The sequence below is a fragment of the Pristiophorus japonicus genome, chromosome 13 (genome assembly GCF_044704955.1).
Source record: "Pristiophorus japonicus isolate sPriJap1 chromosome 13, sPriJap1.hap1, whole genome shotgun sequence".
NCBI classification, from domain to species: Eukaryota; Metazoa; Chordata; class Chondrichthyes; family Pristiophoridae; genus Pristiophorus; species Pristiophorus japonicus.
In genome coordinates, this window is record NC_091989.1 from 158,483,628 (window position 1) to 158,501,758 (window position 18,131).

Here is an 18,131-nt window from a genome sequence, read left to right on the forward strand (position 1 = left end):
AAATTTTGTAATGCCAGTCTTTTATTTAAAACTCTTTACTGAGCTAGAAGCGTGAGCGTACTTCACCAGCCCGCAATCTCGCGAGACCCATGCAGGCTTTTTTTTTAAAGGCATTCTTTATCTCATTCCCAGACTAAATTTATGTCTTTCAACCCAATGTAATCGATGATTGTGGGTTTTCTTTCGACAAGTAAGTGAGCATGTTAAATAAAAACGTTTTTTTTAAACCACCGGGACCATGTATTTTTTATCTTTTGCTCAACAAACCTATATCCTTTGGGCATTTCCTAGCTCTGTAACTTATCATCCGAATTAAATCCACACCTGCGTTTCTAACTTAAATACAGGACAACACTACAAAGGGTTAAAAAAAAACTTTCACTCTGTCTGAAAGAGTAGCTGGAGCTAAAACAAACAGACAGCTTCACCACTTTTCCAAACAGGCTTTCAGACACATGAAAAATTCATTCCGCAGTCAAAAAAAAAATCACACAAGCACTCTCACTCAAAGACAGACATTCACAAAAGTCTCTCTTTATTCAACAAAGCTTATTTGGCCGGCCTATTTTTTTTTGGATCCATACATCACTTAAGATTTTTTAAATAAATTAATACATGATAGATTTACTTTCTCTGTTAATTTTACACGAGCTCGAAGAATTAGAACCCAGGCCTTTCCTATTACTTTCTTTTGTTTCTCCGCCAGGTGGCGGGTAAGGGACCCATTGGGTCCCCACTCTAGTTCAGTTGTTATATTGGCCATATTTAGTATTGGGGATAGTTAGAGGTCTAACTCTCAGCGATCCGCCTGCACCAGCGTGACTTGCAGTAGACCACCTCACTCTCAGCGGTCCGCCTGCATCAGCGTGACTTGCAGTGGAACACCTCGCTCTCAGCGATCCGCCTGCATCAGCGTGACTTGCAGTGGAACACCTCGCTCTCAGCGATCCGCCTGCATCAGCGTGACTTGCAGTGGAACACCTCGCTCTCAGCGATCCGCCTGCATCAGCGTGACTTGCAGTAGACCACCTCACTCTCAGCGGTCCGCCTGCATCAGCGTGACTTGCAGTGGAACACCTCGCTCTCAGCGATCCGCCTGCATCAGCGTGACTTGTAGGAGGCTGTTTCTAACTCAGATATTGTTTGGGTAGCTTGCTAAAGATCCACTCTCAGAGGTCCGCCTACACCAGCGTGACTTGCAATGGAACACCTTACACTCAGTGGTCCGCATGTACCGGCGTGACTTGTAGTAGGCCGTTTTCTAGCTCCTGTCAGGTTACAAATCTGCTATTACACAAACTCGCGCAATTCTTAAAACACGTTTAAGCAATTCCCGCGGTGCTCTATGCCTCCTTAACGACTACCTACCACCGTTTTGCCGGTTGGTCCGACCCTTCTTACAGGTTGGATATTGCATCGGCCTCTGGACACTACTGGTCCCTTACCCCCCGGATTCTATTGCCAGTACTCACCCGGATTCTCCAGGCGTGTCCCAACGGCCTCTGCAATATCCTGTTTGTGACACCATTGTTAGCGTGAATGTACCCTCCAAAAATCACTCGTCACTCTGGGTCGGTTCCAAACGTCAAAACGGTTTATTACACCGGCGGGGAGATGAAGCAACTGGTGGGTCCAGGTACCTCTCTCCGCCGAACAATGAGTTTCATGGATTTTTATATGTTTTACTACAGTTACATCAGCCCATTTCGGCCGGACACTATCCAATCATATTGATTATGGATTCCATATAGATTCAAATAGACCAATAGAAGTACTCTCTAAACATTAGGTGACTGCGTGATTGCCTCATGTGTTGCTAAGAGATGTGTTGCTAAGAGTTACTCATGATGATCTTGTGACATGGTCCAGGCCACCCCCTTATCTTACTGTCCTTGTGTGCTGTCTTTGGGTAGTCTCCTTATCACAGAACAATACGACTCTGTAACAGGACTATCATGGACCAGGACGTCTCGTTTGGGGAACATCTGCAGAGCTGTAGTGTGTTTCTGCATGAGAACACAGCCGTTATCCGTAACTAAGAATGCAGTCTCTTTTCTGCTGGCTGACATCCCTTGGGTCTTTGCTAAACCACGAGCAGCCATCTTTATACATTTTACACACATTTAATACTACAATTTTTATATGTTCTAACATCTATGCTACAGGTGGCGTTGCCCTAGGGACTTATTACAGCTACAACAATACAAAAGCAAAATATTGCAGATGCTGGAAATCTGAAATAAAAACAGAAAATGCTGGATATACTCAGCAAGTCGGGCAACATCTTTGGAGAGAGAAACAGAGTTTCAGGTCAATGACCTTTTGTCAGTTCTGACAATGCTTTTCCTTGTCCTCAGAGGTAGCTGGCTGGAACTGGGGTTCTTGGAAAGCAGCCTAGTTCTCTTTAACCTTAGTTTGAGCTACAGTTATATTAAATTGTGAAAAACGCCACCTTGATACTCCTTTATCTCAGTGCATCTAAACAGTGGCACACATCTAGGCTCTTGAGTGGACCTCTGATTCACCAGGCTGTTGACAAACTGTATCCAGGAGAAACCATTTGAATAACCAGTTTCACATAGGAACTAATTACGATGCTGGTCCAAATTAAGTGTTGTTACAGAGAATTTTGAAGACTTTGAGATGTTTTTGTTCTACCTTCCTCCCTACATAAAGTTCAGCTTATCTCAAACTCTGCTCCCCATATCATATCCCGCACCAAGTCGTGATCTCCCGTCTCTGACTTACATTTGTTCCCATCCTCCATTACCCCCCATTTGAAGTTCCCATCCTTGTGTTCAAATCCTTTTATGGCCTTCCTCGGTCGGTAACCACCTTCAACCCTATAATCCTCCAGGAGCCTTCCATCTCCCCCACCATATTTACCTGGGTCTTTTGTGCCGATCCATCATTACCCTGCTGAAAAGTTAGAAGGTAATTAACACAGCTCCACCCCCATTAAAATCAACAGCGATTGCGATTTTCCTGCATTTATGCCAATTTTCACTCCGCTGCCACTTAGACTCAAAAATAATGGCGCTGGTGGCTGGCAGAGGTGTGATTTGTTCACTTTGAATGCATTCTATGATTGCATTTAAATGACATGGTAGTGTGTTTGCTGGTCAGGACTTGTTGAAAGACAGATTCTTAAACATTGCATTGTGATGTCAATAAAAATGTATTTGATTATTTTTAAATATTTGTTTAACTATTTTTAAGGATTGATTGTTGCTATGAAGAGTATAATTGTTTTGAAACAGCGGTAGAAACACTTGCACAAATAAACTGGGCTGGAGGGTGCAGCAACAGCTGTTCAAAAGTATGTCGGTCTCAAAAGTCAAGACACTTTGTCATGATAATAGTTGCCTTAATATAATGCCATATTGGTTTCCAAATAGATTTGTATTAAGGAACTGTTTCGGTTACATTTTGTGCATATACATGGCTTATTCTCTACATTTTAACAAATTTGGTACAAAACCAGAAGAAAACAATGTGCTTATTAGCGAGCCTCATCTTATACTCATCTCAACCGTGTCAATTTTAAAACCGTTGCCAAGATTCATAGGGAAAATGTGTGAACAGAACCAGGTTGGAAGTTCAGCCTTTTATCTATTTTTTTTCTGACTCAGAATTTGGAGGATCCACAAAGAAATTAGTGGCATTGGTACTGAATCAGCCAGTTCTCCACATCTTGCCCCTAAAATAGAGCCTCCAGGGATAGCCAATGAATTTCTTAAATCACACCTCAGTAACTAGGATGACCAGCTGACTTGGGATTGTGACTCATAATGATTTGATTGCAAGTTAGATGAGGTGATACTAATTGTGACAGCTTTTTCAAAGTTAGTAAATTATTTTTGTGCCTACAAATCTTGAGTATAAATAACATGTTGGTCCTCTCTTTCTAAAGGCTGTGGTTGAATCTATTAAGAATAACTGTTTTCAAGAAGCTTCTAAGATCTTGCAACGACATCTCAAAAAGAACAGTATTGACCAGGTATGTGTGTAACTGCTTAATGTGGACTACTAAAATCAGACATTTAGATGCTGCGGCAGACATTTTTTCATATTATTGATCTATACTTTGCAGTTGTCGAATTCATTTACTTAATATTACAATCTTAATGAGGGGCATGAATGTATATGGTCTTGTAGCTAGGAAGGAGTGATGTGACCATGAGCACCGTAGTTTTGTTTAAATAGTAAATGAAATGTTATTTTTCATTTATTGTGAAATAAAAAATAAATATACATGGTACAATTTCAGAGTATTACAATGTTTTGAAAATAAATCATCATGTGGTTAGATTTAATAATTGCATCAAGATATTTTTGCAACTAGAAACTGGGTATTTTTAATAGAATGAGAAGAATAATGAATATATGTCCTTTATGGGATGGTACCGACAGAATCGGCAGCCATACTGGTTCCAACTTCATTTTCTTAATATTATGGTGGTGGGCCAGTATTTGTATAATTTCAGTGTATATCAGTACACATAAGGATAATTCTTCATCTATGGAATCTAAAGGAGTAGTTGGTGATGGATATTGGTTGCTTTTTTTAAATCTTTAATCCGGCTACCTCCCTCATCCGGCAGCATTCCTGGCGGTGGGTCGCGACCCGCGCTTTGTCCTGGGGCTGGCCGCTCCTCCTCTCCCCGCCGCCTCCGGTGCTCCCTCTGAGGCCAGGTCGCCGTGCTGCGTCCTGAGGCCAGCCGCATTTCGGGCCCAGCTTCGTCCTGGCAATCCTCCTGCCCGTCGCACCGCCACTGCTCGAAGATGCAGATCTTGGTGCCGCAGTGGAAGTTCCCCGGCTGGCAGGAGAAGCAGTTCTTCTTGTCGGAGGGTGATGGGTCGCCGGTTATTGCGGAAGGAGAGAGTCTGCAGCAGCCTGCCGCACTCCTGGGCCGCCCTGTCGTACACACGCACCCAGCTGCAGGCTGCGCTGTAGCACGATGTTCCAGCTGTCCTGCGTGTCCACCACCCAGGTGTAGTCCAGCGGCGCGCTGTGGGCAGAAGTAGTCGGGCAATGCGAAGGAGCCATAGAAGTTGCCCAGCCTCTTGCCGCAGCTCCTCCTCTCTCTGGGCCGACCGAAGCTGGGTCCGAAATGCTGACCTCTTGTAATCCGGCAAATCCTCTTATCCGGCACGGGCCAGGTCCCGAGGATGCTGGATAAAAGAGGTTCTATGTGTGCGCAGGGTGGCAGAGTTCTGGTGCATTGGAATTTATGTTCTGTGCAGCTTTAGAGGCCAGCATTGGTAGAGTTCTGGAACTGATAAAAGCATTGTACTATCAGTAACTTGTGTCTTATTGCTTCTGTGTGTTATCTTTCTAGCCTGGATGCTTTGGTCTGATGATGTGTATTTACCGCTTTGCAGAATAGACAGGAGAAGTTGGACTCTGATGTAATATACTGTAGTTAAAGGGTAATTGGTAGTTTGTCGGAGACTCCGTCCATTTATGGCAACTGCCTTTTTGGTGGGGGCTTGAGTTGAAAATACTGGGAGAAAGTCCAAACTGTAACAGTATAAATGATAAATACTAAAATGTTCAACATGGATAGTAAACAAACAAATGCAGCTGCAGCAGTTGTATTGTGCTTTTATCATTATAATTTCACACTTTCATCCTGTTTGGTTGTTTCAGAAATTGCTTTCAGCAATTATTAAAGAGAAGAATTCATCGCACCCTGATCTGCATCTCTTTTCATATGGCGACTTGAAAAGGAAAATGCTGTTTTTTGCAGAAAGCTTAATTGACAACTCTGAACCATATCTTCTTCTCGTATGTATTGTGATTCATTTCCTTTATCGTATAGTCTAAAGTATTTCAAGTGTACTTGTTCTGCAATTGTGTCCATTCACAATGTTTATTTATTGTTTTGTTCGTTCATAGACCCGCCCTCAACTCGAAGTCTCTTCATGCCACGCAACTTTCCAATTAAAGTTGATTAATGTAATGCTTCCTCATGGGGTCTTTTGATTTTTTTAATTTAGAAAAAATAAAATGGAAGAGGACTAATGTAAAATAATTACATTATTTCTTCTACTTTGCTCATGGACTTGAGTTTGCTTTCAAATTTGTAGCAAGTGCATATTTAGATTCAAATGAATCATGCTTTTTGATTCAAATTCCCCATGTTCCCCAATCTAATTGCTTTCAAGCTATTGTTGCTTGGGTTATCTCCACCCAATTTTTTTTCCTGTCATTTCTATTAGACATCCATCTTTTTCTGCCTTGTCAAGCATTTTGTTAGTTTTCTTTATGCAAGGAGCACAAAAAAAATATTATTATTAGTAGTTGTAAAATGGGAAAAGTAAATTTCTTAGTTCTAACATACGAGCAACGATGGACAGGTAAAGACCCTTTGGTCTGTCAAGCATGTTCCACATAATTGCGATACCTTGTGTATCACAATGTACAATCTCCACCCCACCCAAAACCATGTGATCTCCTGGGAGAGGCGAAAAAAATGGATAAAAAAGCCTAGGCCCCAACTTGGGTGGGTGGGGAAATCTGGGAAATCCTCTCCGTCTCAACTAGTCCAGGAGATCACTCTGACCCTGAATTCCCTGCAGTACCTATCTTCTGTCAGAGGTGATCTCCGCCCCAGCCAGAAACAGGTCCAGCTTTCGCTTGAAGGAATTCAGCAAATCAGCATCTACCGCATGAGACGGCAGCCTATTCCACTATTCTCTATGAAAAGAACCACCTCCTGACATCTAACCTAGATCTGGCCTTGCATAACTTACATAGAAACATAGAAAATAGGTGCAGGAGCAGGCCATTTGGCCCTTCGAGGTTGCACCACCATTCAATGTGATCATGGCTGATCATGCAACTTCAACACCCCATTCCTGCTTTCTCTCCATACCCTTTGATCCCTTTAACCGTAAGGGCCACATCTAACTCCCTTTTGAATATATCAAACGAACTGGCCTCAACAACTTTCTGTGGTAGAGAATTCCACAGGTTCACAATTCTCTGAATGAAGAAGTTTCTCCTCATCTCGGTCCGAAATGGCTTACCCCTTATCCTTAGACTGTGACCCCTGGTTCTGGACTTCCCCAACATCGGGAACATTTATCCTGCATCTAACCTGTCCAATCCCATCAGAATTTTATGTTTCTATGAGATCCTCTCTCATTCTTCTAAATTCCAGTGAATATAAGCCTAGTCGATCCAATCTTTCTTCATATGTCAGTCCTGTCATCCCGGGAATCAGCCTGGTGAACCTTCGCTGCACTCCCTCAATAGCAAGAATGTCCTTCCTCAGATTAGGAGACCAAAACTGAACACAATATTCAAGGTGTGGCCTCACCAAGGCCCTGTACAACTGCAGTAAGACCTCCCTGCTCCTATACTCAAAAACTCTTGCTATGAAGGCCAACATGCCATTTGCCTTCTTCACTGCCTACTGTACCTGCATGCCAACTTTCAATGACTGATGTACCATGACACCCAGGTCTCATTGCACCTCCCCTTTTCCTAATCTGTCAGATAATATTCTGCCTCCCTGTTTTTGCCACCAAAGTGGATAACCTCACATTTATCTGCATTATATTGCATCTGCCATGCATTTGCTCACTCGCCTAACCTGTCCAAGTCACCCTGCAGCCTCTTAGCATCCTCCTCACAGTTCACACTGCCACCCAGCTTAGTGTCATCTGCAAACTTGGAGATATTACATTCAATTCCTTCGTTCAAATCATTAATGTATATTGTAAATAGCTGGGGGCCCAGCACTGAACCTTGCGGTACCCCACTAGTCACTGCCTGTCATTCAGAAAAGGACCCCGTTTATTCCTACTCTTTGCTTCCTGTTTGCCAACCAGTTAACTCTCCACGTCAGTACATTACCCCCAATACCATGTGCTTTAATTTTGCACTTTAATCTCTTGTGTGGGACCTTGTCAAAACCTTTTGAAAGTCCAAATACACCACATCCACTGGTTCTCCCTTATCCACTCTGCTCGTTACATCCTCAAAAACATTCTAGAAGATTTGTCAAGCATGATTTCCCTTTCCTAAATCCATGCTGACTAGGACCGATCCTGTCACTGCTTTCCAAATGCGCTGCTATTACGTCTTTAATAATTGATTCCAACATTTTCCCCACTACCGATGTCAGGCTAACCGTTCTGTAATTCCCTGTTTTCTCTCTCCCTCCTTTTTTAAAAAGTGGGGTTACATTAGCTACCCTCCAATTCATAGGAACCGATCCAAATTCTATAGGATGTTGGAAAATGACCGCCAATGCATCTACTATTTCGAGGGCCACTTCCTTAGGTACTCTGGGATGCAGACTATCAGGCCCTGGGGATTTATCAGCCTTCAATCCCATCAATTTCCCTAACACAATTTCCTGACTAATAAGGATTTCCTTCAGTTCCTCCTTCTCGCTAGACCCTCGGTCCCCTCGTATTTCCGGAAGGTTATTTGTGTCTTCCTTAGTGAAGACAGAACCAAAGTATTTGTTCAGTTGGTCTGGCATTTCTTTGTTCCCCATTATAAATTCACCTGATTCTGACTGCAAGACCTACATTTGTCTTCACTAATCGGTTTCTCTTCACATACCTATATAAGCTTTTGCAGTCAGTTTTTATGTTCCCTGCAAGCTTACTCTCCTACTCTATTTTCCCCCTCCTAATTAAACCCTTTGTCCTCCTCTGCTGAATTCTAAATTTCTCCCAGACCTCAGGTTTGTTGCTTTTTCTGGCCAATTTATATGCCTCTTTGGATTTAACACTATCCCTAATTTCCCTTGTTAGCCACGGTTGAGCCACCTTCCCTGTTTTATTTTTACGCCAGACAGGGATGTACAATTGTTGAAGTTCATCCATGTGATCTTTAAATGTCTGCCATTGCCTATCCACAGTCAACCCTTTTAGTATCATTTGCCAGTCTATCCTAGACAATTGACGTCTCATACCATCGAAGTTACCTTTCTTTAAGTTCAGGACCCTAGTCTCCATCTTACTGAAGAATTCCACCATGTTATGGTCACTCTTCCCCAAAGGGCCTCGTAAGACAAGATTGCCAATTAATCCTCTCTCATTGCACAATACCCAGTCTAGGATGGCCTGCTCTCTAGTTGGTTCCTCGACATATTGGTCTAGAAAACCATCCCTTATACACACCAGGAAATCCTCCTCCACAGTATTGCTACCAGTTTGGTAGCCCAATTTATATGTAGATTAAAGTCACCAATGATAACTGCTGTACCTTTATTGCACGCATTCCTAATTTCCTGTTTGATGCCATCCCCAACCTCACTACCACTGTTTGGTGGTCTGTACACAACTCCCACTAGCGTTTTCTGCCCTTTGGTGTTCTGCAGCTCTACCCATACAGATTCCATATCATCCGAGCTAATATCCTTTACTATTGCGTTAATCTCCTCTTTAACCAGCAACGCTACCCCACCTCCTTTTCCTTTCTGTCTATCCTTCCTGAATATTGAATACCCCTGGATGTTGAGTTCCCAGCCTTGGTCACCCTGGAGCCATGTCTCTGTAATCCCAATTACATCATATCTCTTAACAGCTATCTGTGCAGTTAATTCATCCACCTTACTGTGACTGCTCCTTGCATTGAGACATAGAGCCTTCAGGCTTGCGTTTTTAACACTCTTTGTCCTTTTAGAATTATGATGTAATGTGGCCCTTTTTGAATTTTGCCTTTGATTTCTCGACTCTCCACCTTTCTTTATCTCCTTTCTACCTTTTGCTTCTGCCCCCTTTTTACTTCCATCTGTCTCCTTGCATAGATTCCCATCCCCCTGCCATATTAGTTTAAACCCTCCCCAACAGCACTAGCAAACACTCCCCCAGGACATTAGTTCCGATCCTGCCCAGGTGCAGACCGTCCAGTTTGTACTGGTCCCATCTCCCCCAGAACCGGTTCCAATGTCCCAGGAATTTGAAACCCTCCCTCTTGCACCATTCCTCAAGCCATGTATTCATCTTAACTATCCTATTTCTACTCTGATTAGCACGTGGCACTGGTAGCAATCCTGAGATTACTACCTTTGCGGTCCTACTTATTAATTTAACTCCTAGCTTCCTAAATTCAGCTTGTAGGACCTCATCCCGTTTTTTACCTATATCGTTGGTACCTATATGCACCACGACAACTGGCTGTTCACCCCCTCCAAAATGCGCTGCAGCTGCTCAGAGACATCCCTGACCCTTGCACTAGGGAGGCAACATACCATCCTGGAGTCTCGATTGCAGCCGCAGAAACGCCTATCTATTCCCTTTACAATAGAATCCCCTACCACTATAGCTCTCCCACTCTTTTTCCTGCCCTCCTGTGCAGCAGAGCCATCCACGGTGCCATGAACTTGGCTGCTGCTGCCTTTCCCTGATGAGTCATCTCCCTCAACAGTACCCAAAACGGTGCATCTGTTTTGGAGGGAGATGACCGTCGGGGACCCCTGCACTACCTTCCTTCCACTGCTCTGCCTGATGGGCACCCATTCCCTATCTGCCTGAGTAACCTTTACCTGCGGTGTGACCAACTCACTAAACGTGCTATTCATGACATCCTCAGCATCGTGGATGCTCCAGAGTGAATCCGTGTGCAGCTCCAGTGCCGCAATGCCGGAGTGTCACTGACTTTCCACATAGCACAAGAGGAGCATGACACTGGTCTGGGCTCTCCTGCCATGACTTAACCCTGAAATTAACTTAATTTGGCAACAATGTCAAAGGTTTCTTATTGATAAGGAAATAAAAATAAAAAGATTAAATACTCACCAATCCACCAGCCAATCACTTACCCGCTTGGCTGTGACGTCACACTTCGATTTCTTTTTACTTCTTTGTTTTACCTTAGGCCTCTGCACCAGCTGGCCCCCGACGATCTGCTGCTGCTTCCATTTGCTGCCGCTGCCCTGTGGCATTTGTGACCCATGGTCTTCCCTAACTTATTAAATTGGAACAAACACTCAACTGGAATACAATGTATTCTCTTCATTATCTGTATTCCCTTCATTATCTTTTAAACCTCAATCAGATCCCCCGTAAGTCTGCGAGAGTCCCAACTCTTTTAGCCTATCTTGATAACTAAGATACTTGAAATTGGGAATTCATTTAATGGCCCTCCTCTGCACCCTTTTCAAAGCCTCAATATCACCCATCATGCGAGGAGACCAAAACTGTATTCCAAGTGAGACCTGACCACGGTCTTGTACAAGGACAAAATGGTATGCCTTATCTTGTACTCAATTGTCCTATGGATGCACCCCAATATCCTATTTTCTCTAGCTATCACTTCCGCATTGCTTATGTACCTTTAGAGATGTATGCACTTGAATACCCAAATCTCTTTCTATCGCCGCCTTTCATGCTTTTCCCTGAAGGATGTATGAATGTTGAGCATTTGCCCTGCCCACGTGCATAATTCTGCATATCCAAGTTATACATAATTTGCCAATCACGAGCCCAATCTCTCACATTACGATCTGCCTGAAACAGACAAGCATCGTCTGCAGTCCTAACACTCGCACAGATCTTGGTATCCTGCAAATCCATTGGCAGGATAGACGCACCAACGTCCGTGTTCTCGCTCAAGCCAGCATCGAAGCATTGACCGCGCTTGATCAGCTCCTTTGGGCAGGCCACATCGTCCGCATGCCTGGCATGAGACTCCAAAAGCAAGCGCTCTATGCAGAGCTTCGACACAACAAGTGAGCCCCAGGTGTGCAGAGGAAACGTTTCAAGGACACCCTCAAAGCCTGCTTAATAAAGTGCAACATTCCCACTGACTCCTGGGAATCCCTGGCCTACGGCCGCCCAAAATGGAGGAAGAGCATTCGGGCGGGCGCTGAGCACCTTGAGCCCCATTGCCGAGAACAAGCAGAAGCCAAGCATAGACAGCGGAAGGAATGTGCGTCAACCCAGGCTCCCCACCCACCCTTTCCTTCAACTACTGTTTGTCCCACCTGCGACAGAGACTGTAGATGGATTCCTCAGTCACCTGAGAACTCACTTTTAGAGTGGAAGCAAGTCATCCTCGACTCTGAGGGACTGCCTATGATGATATCATCTGCAAATTTGCAGATCTTGCCCCCAACACTTGCATCCAGATCATTAATACAGATAGTAAAGAGCAACGGTTCCAACACCGATCCCAGCAGGACACCGCTGGTGACCGGTCTTCAAACCGATTCAAACCCATCGATAACTACTTTTTGCCTACGTTCTGACAGCTGGTTCTCAATCCAGCTCAATATATTACCACTAATATCAGAGGCTTTGATCTTTCGAGAAGCCTCTTGTGCAGTAACTTAACAAAAGCATATTTCTTTTGGTAGAAAAGGGCAGGGAATCTTTTTCTGAAAGAACTGTAAAATGTGCATACATTTGCCCTTCTTGGACTGACTGGTACCTGTGTTTACCAAGTACAGATTACAGAACAGTGTTGCACAAGTTGAATAGATTGCTAGAGTGAGATTTCACACACAAAGACTAAGAAGAATAAATATTGGTAATGTGTGTTTTGCTCTCAGAGTGCAAAAAACTCCACTTCAGGAGCTGTAGCAGAAGTGCAACATGAGGAACTGAGATTGGACTGTAATCAAGAGGGGCATCAGAACAGGCAGGCGTCCGATCGGAATAAAGGCTCATCTAATCCAATGGACAAATGTTGCATCTGTTCTAAAAGGTGGTTGGAACTTTTTAATCAACTTAAGCTATATTTCAAAATTGCTAAATGTGTAAATATTTTTTTTATACTCCAACCTGTCCCAAAGACTCATTTAAGGAAATGATCTGGAGTAAATTGGAAGTTTTGACACGTTAGTAAAGAAAAATTGGAACTTGCTCACTTTTCTGTTTTCCAACAATAATCTTAAAGTGAAAATTAACTTTGCCCTCTGGTGCTGCCGGTGTTTTACTTCTCCTGCAATCAAATGCATTGGAATTACAATTCAAGAAATATAGTTATCTATCTTAGGATATGTAAAATAGAATTAATATTGGATGTAGTGGTCGTTTTAACTGACCTGCATTGCAGTTTCAAAGCACAATTGCTTGTCTTTTAAAATTCACTAATATCAATACAAAATAATCGTAACCCCATCAACGTTTTTAACTTGGCCTTTTTTTGTTCTCTGGATGTGGGTGAAACTGGCAAAGCTGCATTTATAGTCCATCACTAGATGCCTTGAGAAGGTGGTGGTGGAAGGACAAGGTGCCTTCTCTTTGAACCGCTACAGAGGAAGGTATAGGCACTTAGGATGGAGTGATAGAGGAGCTTCAGCCCTTGCTCTTATCCAACAGGTTCGAGGCTCTTACTCCCTGTGTGGATGAGAGCAGGGACTGCAGGGAGGATGAGCAAATTGACCACAGCACCGTGATACAGGGGGCCATTCAAGTGGGGGGAGTAAAAAGAAATGTTGTAGTGGTAGGGGATAGATACTGTTCTCTGCAGCCGAGATGGTGAGTCCCGAAGGCTGTGTTGCCTGCCCGGTGCCAGTGTTAAGGACATCTCCTCAGGGCTGGAGAGGAACTTGGAGTGGGAGGGGGAAGATCCAGTTGTTGTGGGCCACGCGACACGAGCAAATTTGCATAGGGTAAATAAGATCATAGAGTTAGACATGTGGCTCAAAGACTGGTGTGGGAGAAGTGGATTTTGGTTTGTGGGACACTGACATCAGTACTGGGGTAAGAGGGAGCTGTTCCGTTCGCACGGGCTCCACTTAGACCGTGCTGGGACTAGGGTCCTGGCGAATCAAATAACTAGGTCTGTAGAGAGGGCTTAAAACTAATTAGTAGGGGGGAGGATTCAGGTGAGCGAAAATTTAAAAAGTCAAAGAATAAGGAGAAGGCAATAGATCAGGGTAGCACTGGGGGAAATGAAAACCAGAGCATGCCAGGAAGGGACAGAATGTGTAAACATAAAGGTGAATCAGAAAGTGGGGTCAAAGCAGGAAAAAATGGTAAAAAATCAAATTTAAAAGCTCTTTATCTGAATGCATCATTCGTAACAAAATAGATGAGTTGACGGCACAAATAGATGCAAATGGATATGATCTGATAGCCATTACAGAGACGTGGTTGCAAGGTGACCAGGACTGGGAACTAAATATTATGGGGTATTTGACAATTCGGAAGGACAGACAGAAAGGAAAAGGAGGTAGGGTAGCACTGTTAATCAAGTTTGAGATCAATGCGTTAGTGAGAAACTATATTGGCTCAGAAAATCAAGATGTTGAATCAGTTTGGGTGGAGATAAGGAATAATAAGGGGAAAAAGTCGCTGATGGTTGTAGTCTTTTCGGCCCCCGAACAGTAACTACACTGTTGGACGGAGTACAAAACAAGAAATAATGGAGGCTTGTAATAAAGGAACGGCAATAATCATGGGCAATTTTAACCTTTATATTGATTGGACAAAGCAAATTGGCCATGGTAGCCTTGAGGAAGAGTTCATAGTGTATCAGGGATAGTTTCCTTGACCGGTACTTTGCGGAACCAACCAGGGAACAGGGTATCTTAGATCTGGTACTGTGTAATTGAGACAGGATTAATAAATGATCTTGTAGTAAAGGATCCTCTAGGAATGAGTGACCATAACATGGTCGAATTTCAAATTTAGTTGGAGGGTAAGAAAGTTGGTTCTCAAACCAATGTCCTAAGCTTAAATAAAGGAGACTACAAAGGTATGAGGGCAGAGTTGGCTAAAGTGGACTGGGAAAATAGATTACAGAGTGGGATGTTTGATGAGCAGTGGCAGACATTTAAGGAGATATTTCATAACTCGCAACAAAAATATATCCCAATAAGAAGGAAAGGCTGTAAGAGACGGGATAACCATCCGTGGCTAACTAAGGAAATAAGGGATGGTATCAAATTGAAAGCAAGGCCATACAATGTTGCCAAGACCAGTGGGAGGTCAGAGGATTGGGAAACTTTTAAAAGCCAGTAAAGAATGACAAAAAAATGATAGAGAAGGAAGATTATGAAAGTAAACTAGCACGAAATATAAAAATAGTAAGAGTTTCTACAGGTACATAAAAAGGAAAAGAGTGGCTTAAGTAAATGGTGGTCCCCTGGAGGATGAGACTGGGGAATTAATAATAATGAACAGGGAAATGGCAGAGACGTTGAACAAATATTCTGTATTGGTCTTCATGGTGGGAGACATTTAAAAACATCCCAATAGTGGATAATCAAGGGGCTATATAGGGAGGGAGAGACACTAATGAAAGTAATACTCGGCTTACATCCTAGGGTCTTGAGAGAGGTGGCTGGAGAGATAGTGGGTGCATTGGTTGTAATCTACCAAAATTCCCTGGATTCTGGGGCGGTCCCAGCGGATTGGAAAATCGCAACTGTAACACCCCTATTTTTTTTAAAAGGGAGGCAGACAAAAATCAGAAAACTATAGACCAGTTAGTCTAACATCTGTCGTTGGGAAAATGCTGGAGTCCATTATTAAGGAAGCAGTAGTGGGACATTGGAAAAGCATGATTCAATCAAGCAGAGTCAGCATAGTTTTATGAAAGGGAAATCATGTTTGACAAATTTGCTGGAGTTCTTTGAAGATGTAACGAGCAGGGTGGATAAGGGGGAACCAGTAGATGTGGAGTATTTGGATTTCCAGAAGGCATTCGATAAGATGCCACATAAAAGGTTACTGCACAAATTAAAGTTCACGGGGTTGGAAGTAATATATTAGCATGGATAAAGGATTGAATAACTCACAGAGAGTTGGGATAAATAGGTAATTTTTCGGTTGGCAAACAGTGACTAGTGAGGTGCCACACGGATCGGTGCTGGGTCCTCAACTATTTACAATCTATATTAATGACTTGGATGAAGGGACCGAGTGTAATGTAACCAAGTTTTCTGATGATACAAAGATGGGTGGAAAAGGAAATTGTGAGGACACAAAACATCTGCAAAGGGATATAGACAAGGTGAGTGAGTGGGCAAAAATTTGGCAGATGGAGTATAATGTGAGAAAATGTGAGGTTCTCCACTTTGGCAGAAAAAATAGAAAAGCAAATGGAGAACAATTGCAAAGTGCTGCAGTACAGAGGGACCTGGGGTCCTTGTGCATGGAACACAAAAAGTTGGTACACAGGTACAGCAAGTAATCAAGAGTTGTTGATGCCAGTTCATTAGATATATTCAAGAGGGAGTTAGATGTGGCCCTTATGGCTAAAGGGATCAAGGGGTATGGAGAGAAAGCAGGAAACGGGTACTGAGGTGAATGATCAGCCATGATCTTATTGAATGGTGGTGCAAGCTCGAAGGGCCGAATGGCCTACTCCTGCACCTATTTTCTATGTTTCTATGAATGTTGGCCTTTATTGCAAGGGGGATAGAATATAAAAGCAGAGAAGTCCTGCTACAACTGTACATGGTATTGGGTAGGCCACACCTAGAGTCCTGCGTACAGTTTTGGTCTCCGTATTTAAGGAATGATATACTTGCATTGGAGGCTGTTCAGTGAAGGTTCATTAGGTTGATTCTGGAGATGAGGGGATTGACTTACGAAGATAGGTTGGGCCTATACTCATTGGAGTTCAGAAGAATGAGAGGTGATCTTATCGAAACATATAAGATAATGAGGGGCCTCGACAAGGTGGATGCAGAGAGGATATTTCCACTCATATGGGAAACTAAAACTAGGGGACATGGGCCCCAAGTTTCCACATGATTTGCTCCTGATTTTTAGGAGCAACTGGTGGAGAACGGAGTATCTTAGAAATCGCAATTCTCCACATTTAAGTTTTCTGCAGTTCTCGTCAGGTAGAACAGTTTCACTTTTGAACAGAATTTTTTTCCAACCACTGACGCCTGATTTGAAAGTTTCCACAGTGAAAACGTACTCCAAACTAACTTAGAATGGAGCAAGTGAAGATTTTTGTAGGCTTGAAAAAACCTTGTCTACACATTAAAAAATCAGGCGCGGGTTACAAATTAGGCGTCGGGAACGAGGTGGGGGGGCGGGGGGGGGGGAAGGGAAGTCATTAAATTCTACAATAAATCCTTAGTTATACTTAGACAAATATTATACAAATAAATCCAACCTGAATAAAAATTTATAAGCAAAGAAAAGATTAAATAAACCATGTTCCTACCTGTGTGAAAGTGCTTCAGGCAGGCCTTTCAGGCAGCGGTTTGCCGTCAGGACCGACCGATGGCAGGGGGAGGGAGGGAGAAGGCTGCAGGAAGCCTCGTTACTTGAGGCAGCCGTTTGCCGTCGGGCCCGACGGACGGCAGGGGGAGAAAGCTGCAAGAAGCCTCAGTGCTGATCATGGAAGGGCAATGTGGTTTTATTAAAAAATGTTAAAAATTAAACAACTACAAAGAATTTGAATAGTCTCAAACAAGTGCATGTGTCCCGTTTATCACAGTCTATCTTTAATTACAGAATGCACTCCCTCACCCTCACACACAGAAATATCAAGAAAATTAAAATGCAAGCCTTTGCAAGGGTTCAATAAACAAATTTTCACTTTTTCTGCAGCACTTTTTAAAATGGCCGAGTGCCAATGTTTCCTTCAGACTGCGCGTGCGCGAACGCTCCAACACGCACGCGCAAGGTTGCCGGCACGAAAAAAAATCATTTAAATTGTACCCGCCCCCTCCTACTTACAAAATCGGCGCGAGTGGTAGGCTCCGCCCCCTGTGCGCCGCGCCAAGCAGCCATCGAGCTGCAAAGCGCTCGAGAATAGCGCGTTTTTTTTCAGGCGCCATTTTCGGCGCAAAAACGGGCGCCCAGCTCGGAGGCGCGCCTGTTTTGCCGTGTGTGGAAACTTGGGGCCATAGTCTCAGAATAAGGGGCCGCCCATTTAAAACTGAGATGCGGAGGAATTTCTTCTGAGGGTTGTAAATCTATGGAATTCTCTGCCCCAAAGAGCTGTAGAGGCTGGGTCATTGAATATATTTAAGACGGAGATAAACAGATTTTTGAGTGATAAGGGAATAAAGGGTTATGGGGAGCGGGCAGGGAAGTGGAGCTGAGTCCAGAATCAGATCAGCCATGATCTTATTAAATGGTGGAAAGGGCTCGAGGGGCCAAGTGGCCTACCCCTGCTTTTATGTTCTTGTGCTTGTGGTGATGGCGCTCCCACATTAGTGAACTCACCCCTTGATACGAGGGAC

At 43.5% G+C, this 18,131-nt stretch overlaps 1 protein-coding gene across 1 annotated transcript in view; it reads left to right on the top strand.

The window, feature by feature from the left end:
* Positions 1–18,131, top strand: part of terfa (telomeric repeat binding factor a) — a 46,824-nt gene that overhangs the window by 15,537 nt on the left and 13,156 nt on the right. The window contains exons 4-6 of the mRNA XM_070897001.1: positions 3,914–4,000; positions 5,654–5,791; positions 12,522–12,676. Of these exons, the coding sequence (XP_070753102.1) occupies positions 3,914–4,000; positions 5,654–5,791; positions 12,522–12,676 (380 nt within the window). The remainder of the gene's footprint in view (positions 1–3,913; positions 4,001–5,653; positions 5,792–12,521; positions 12,677–18,131) is intronic.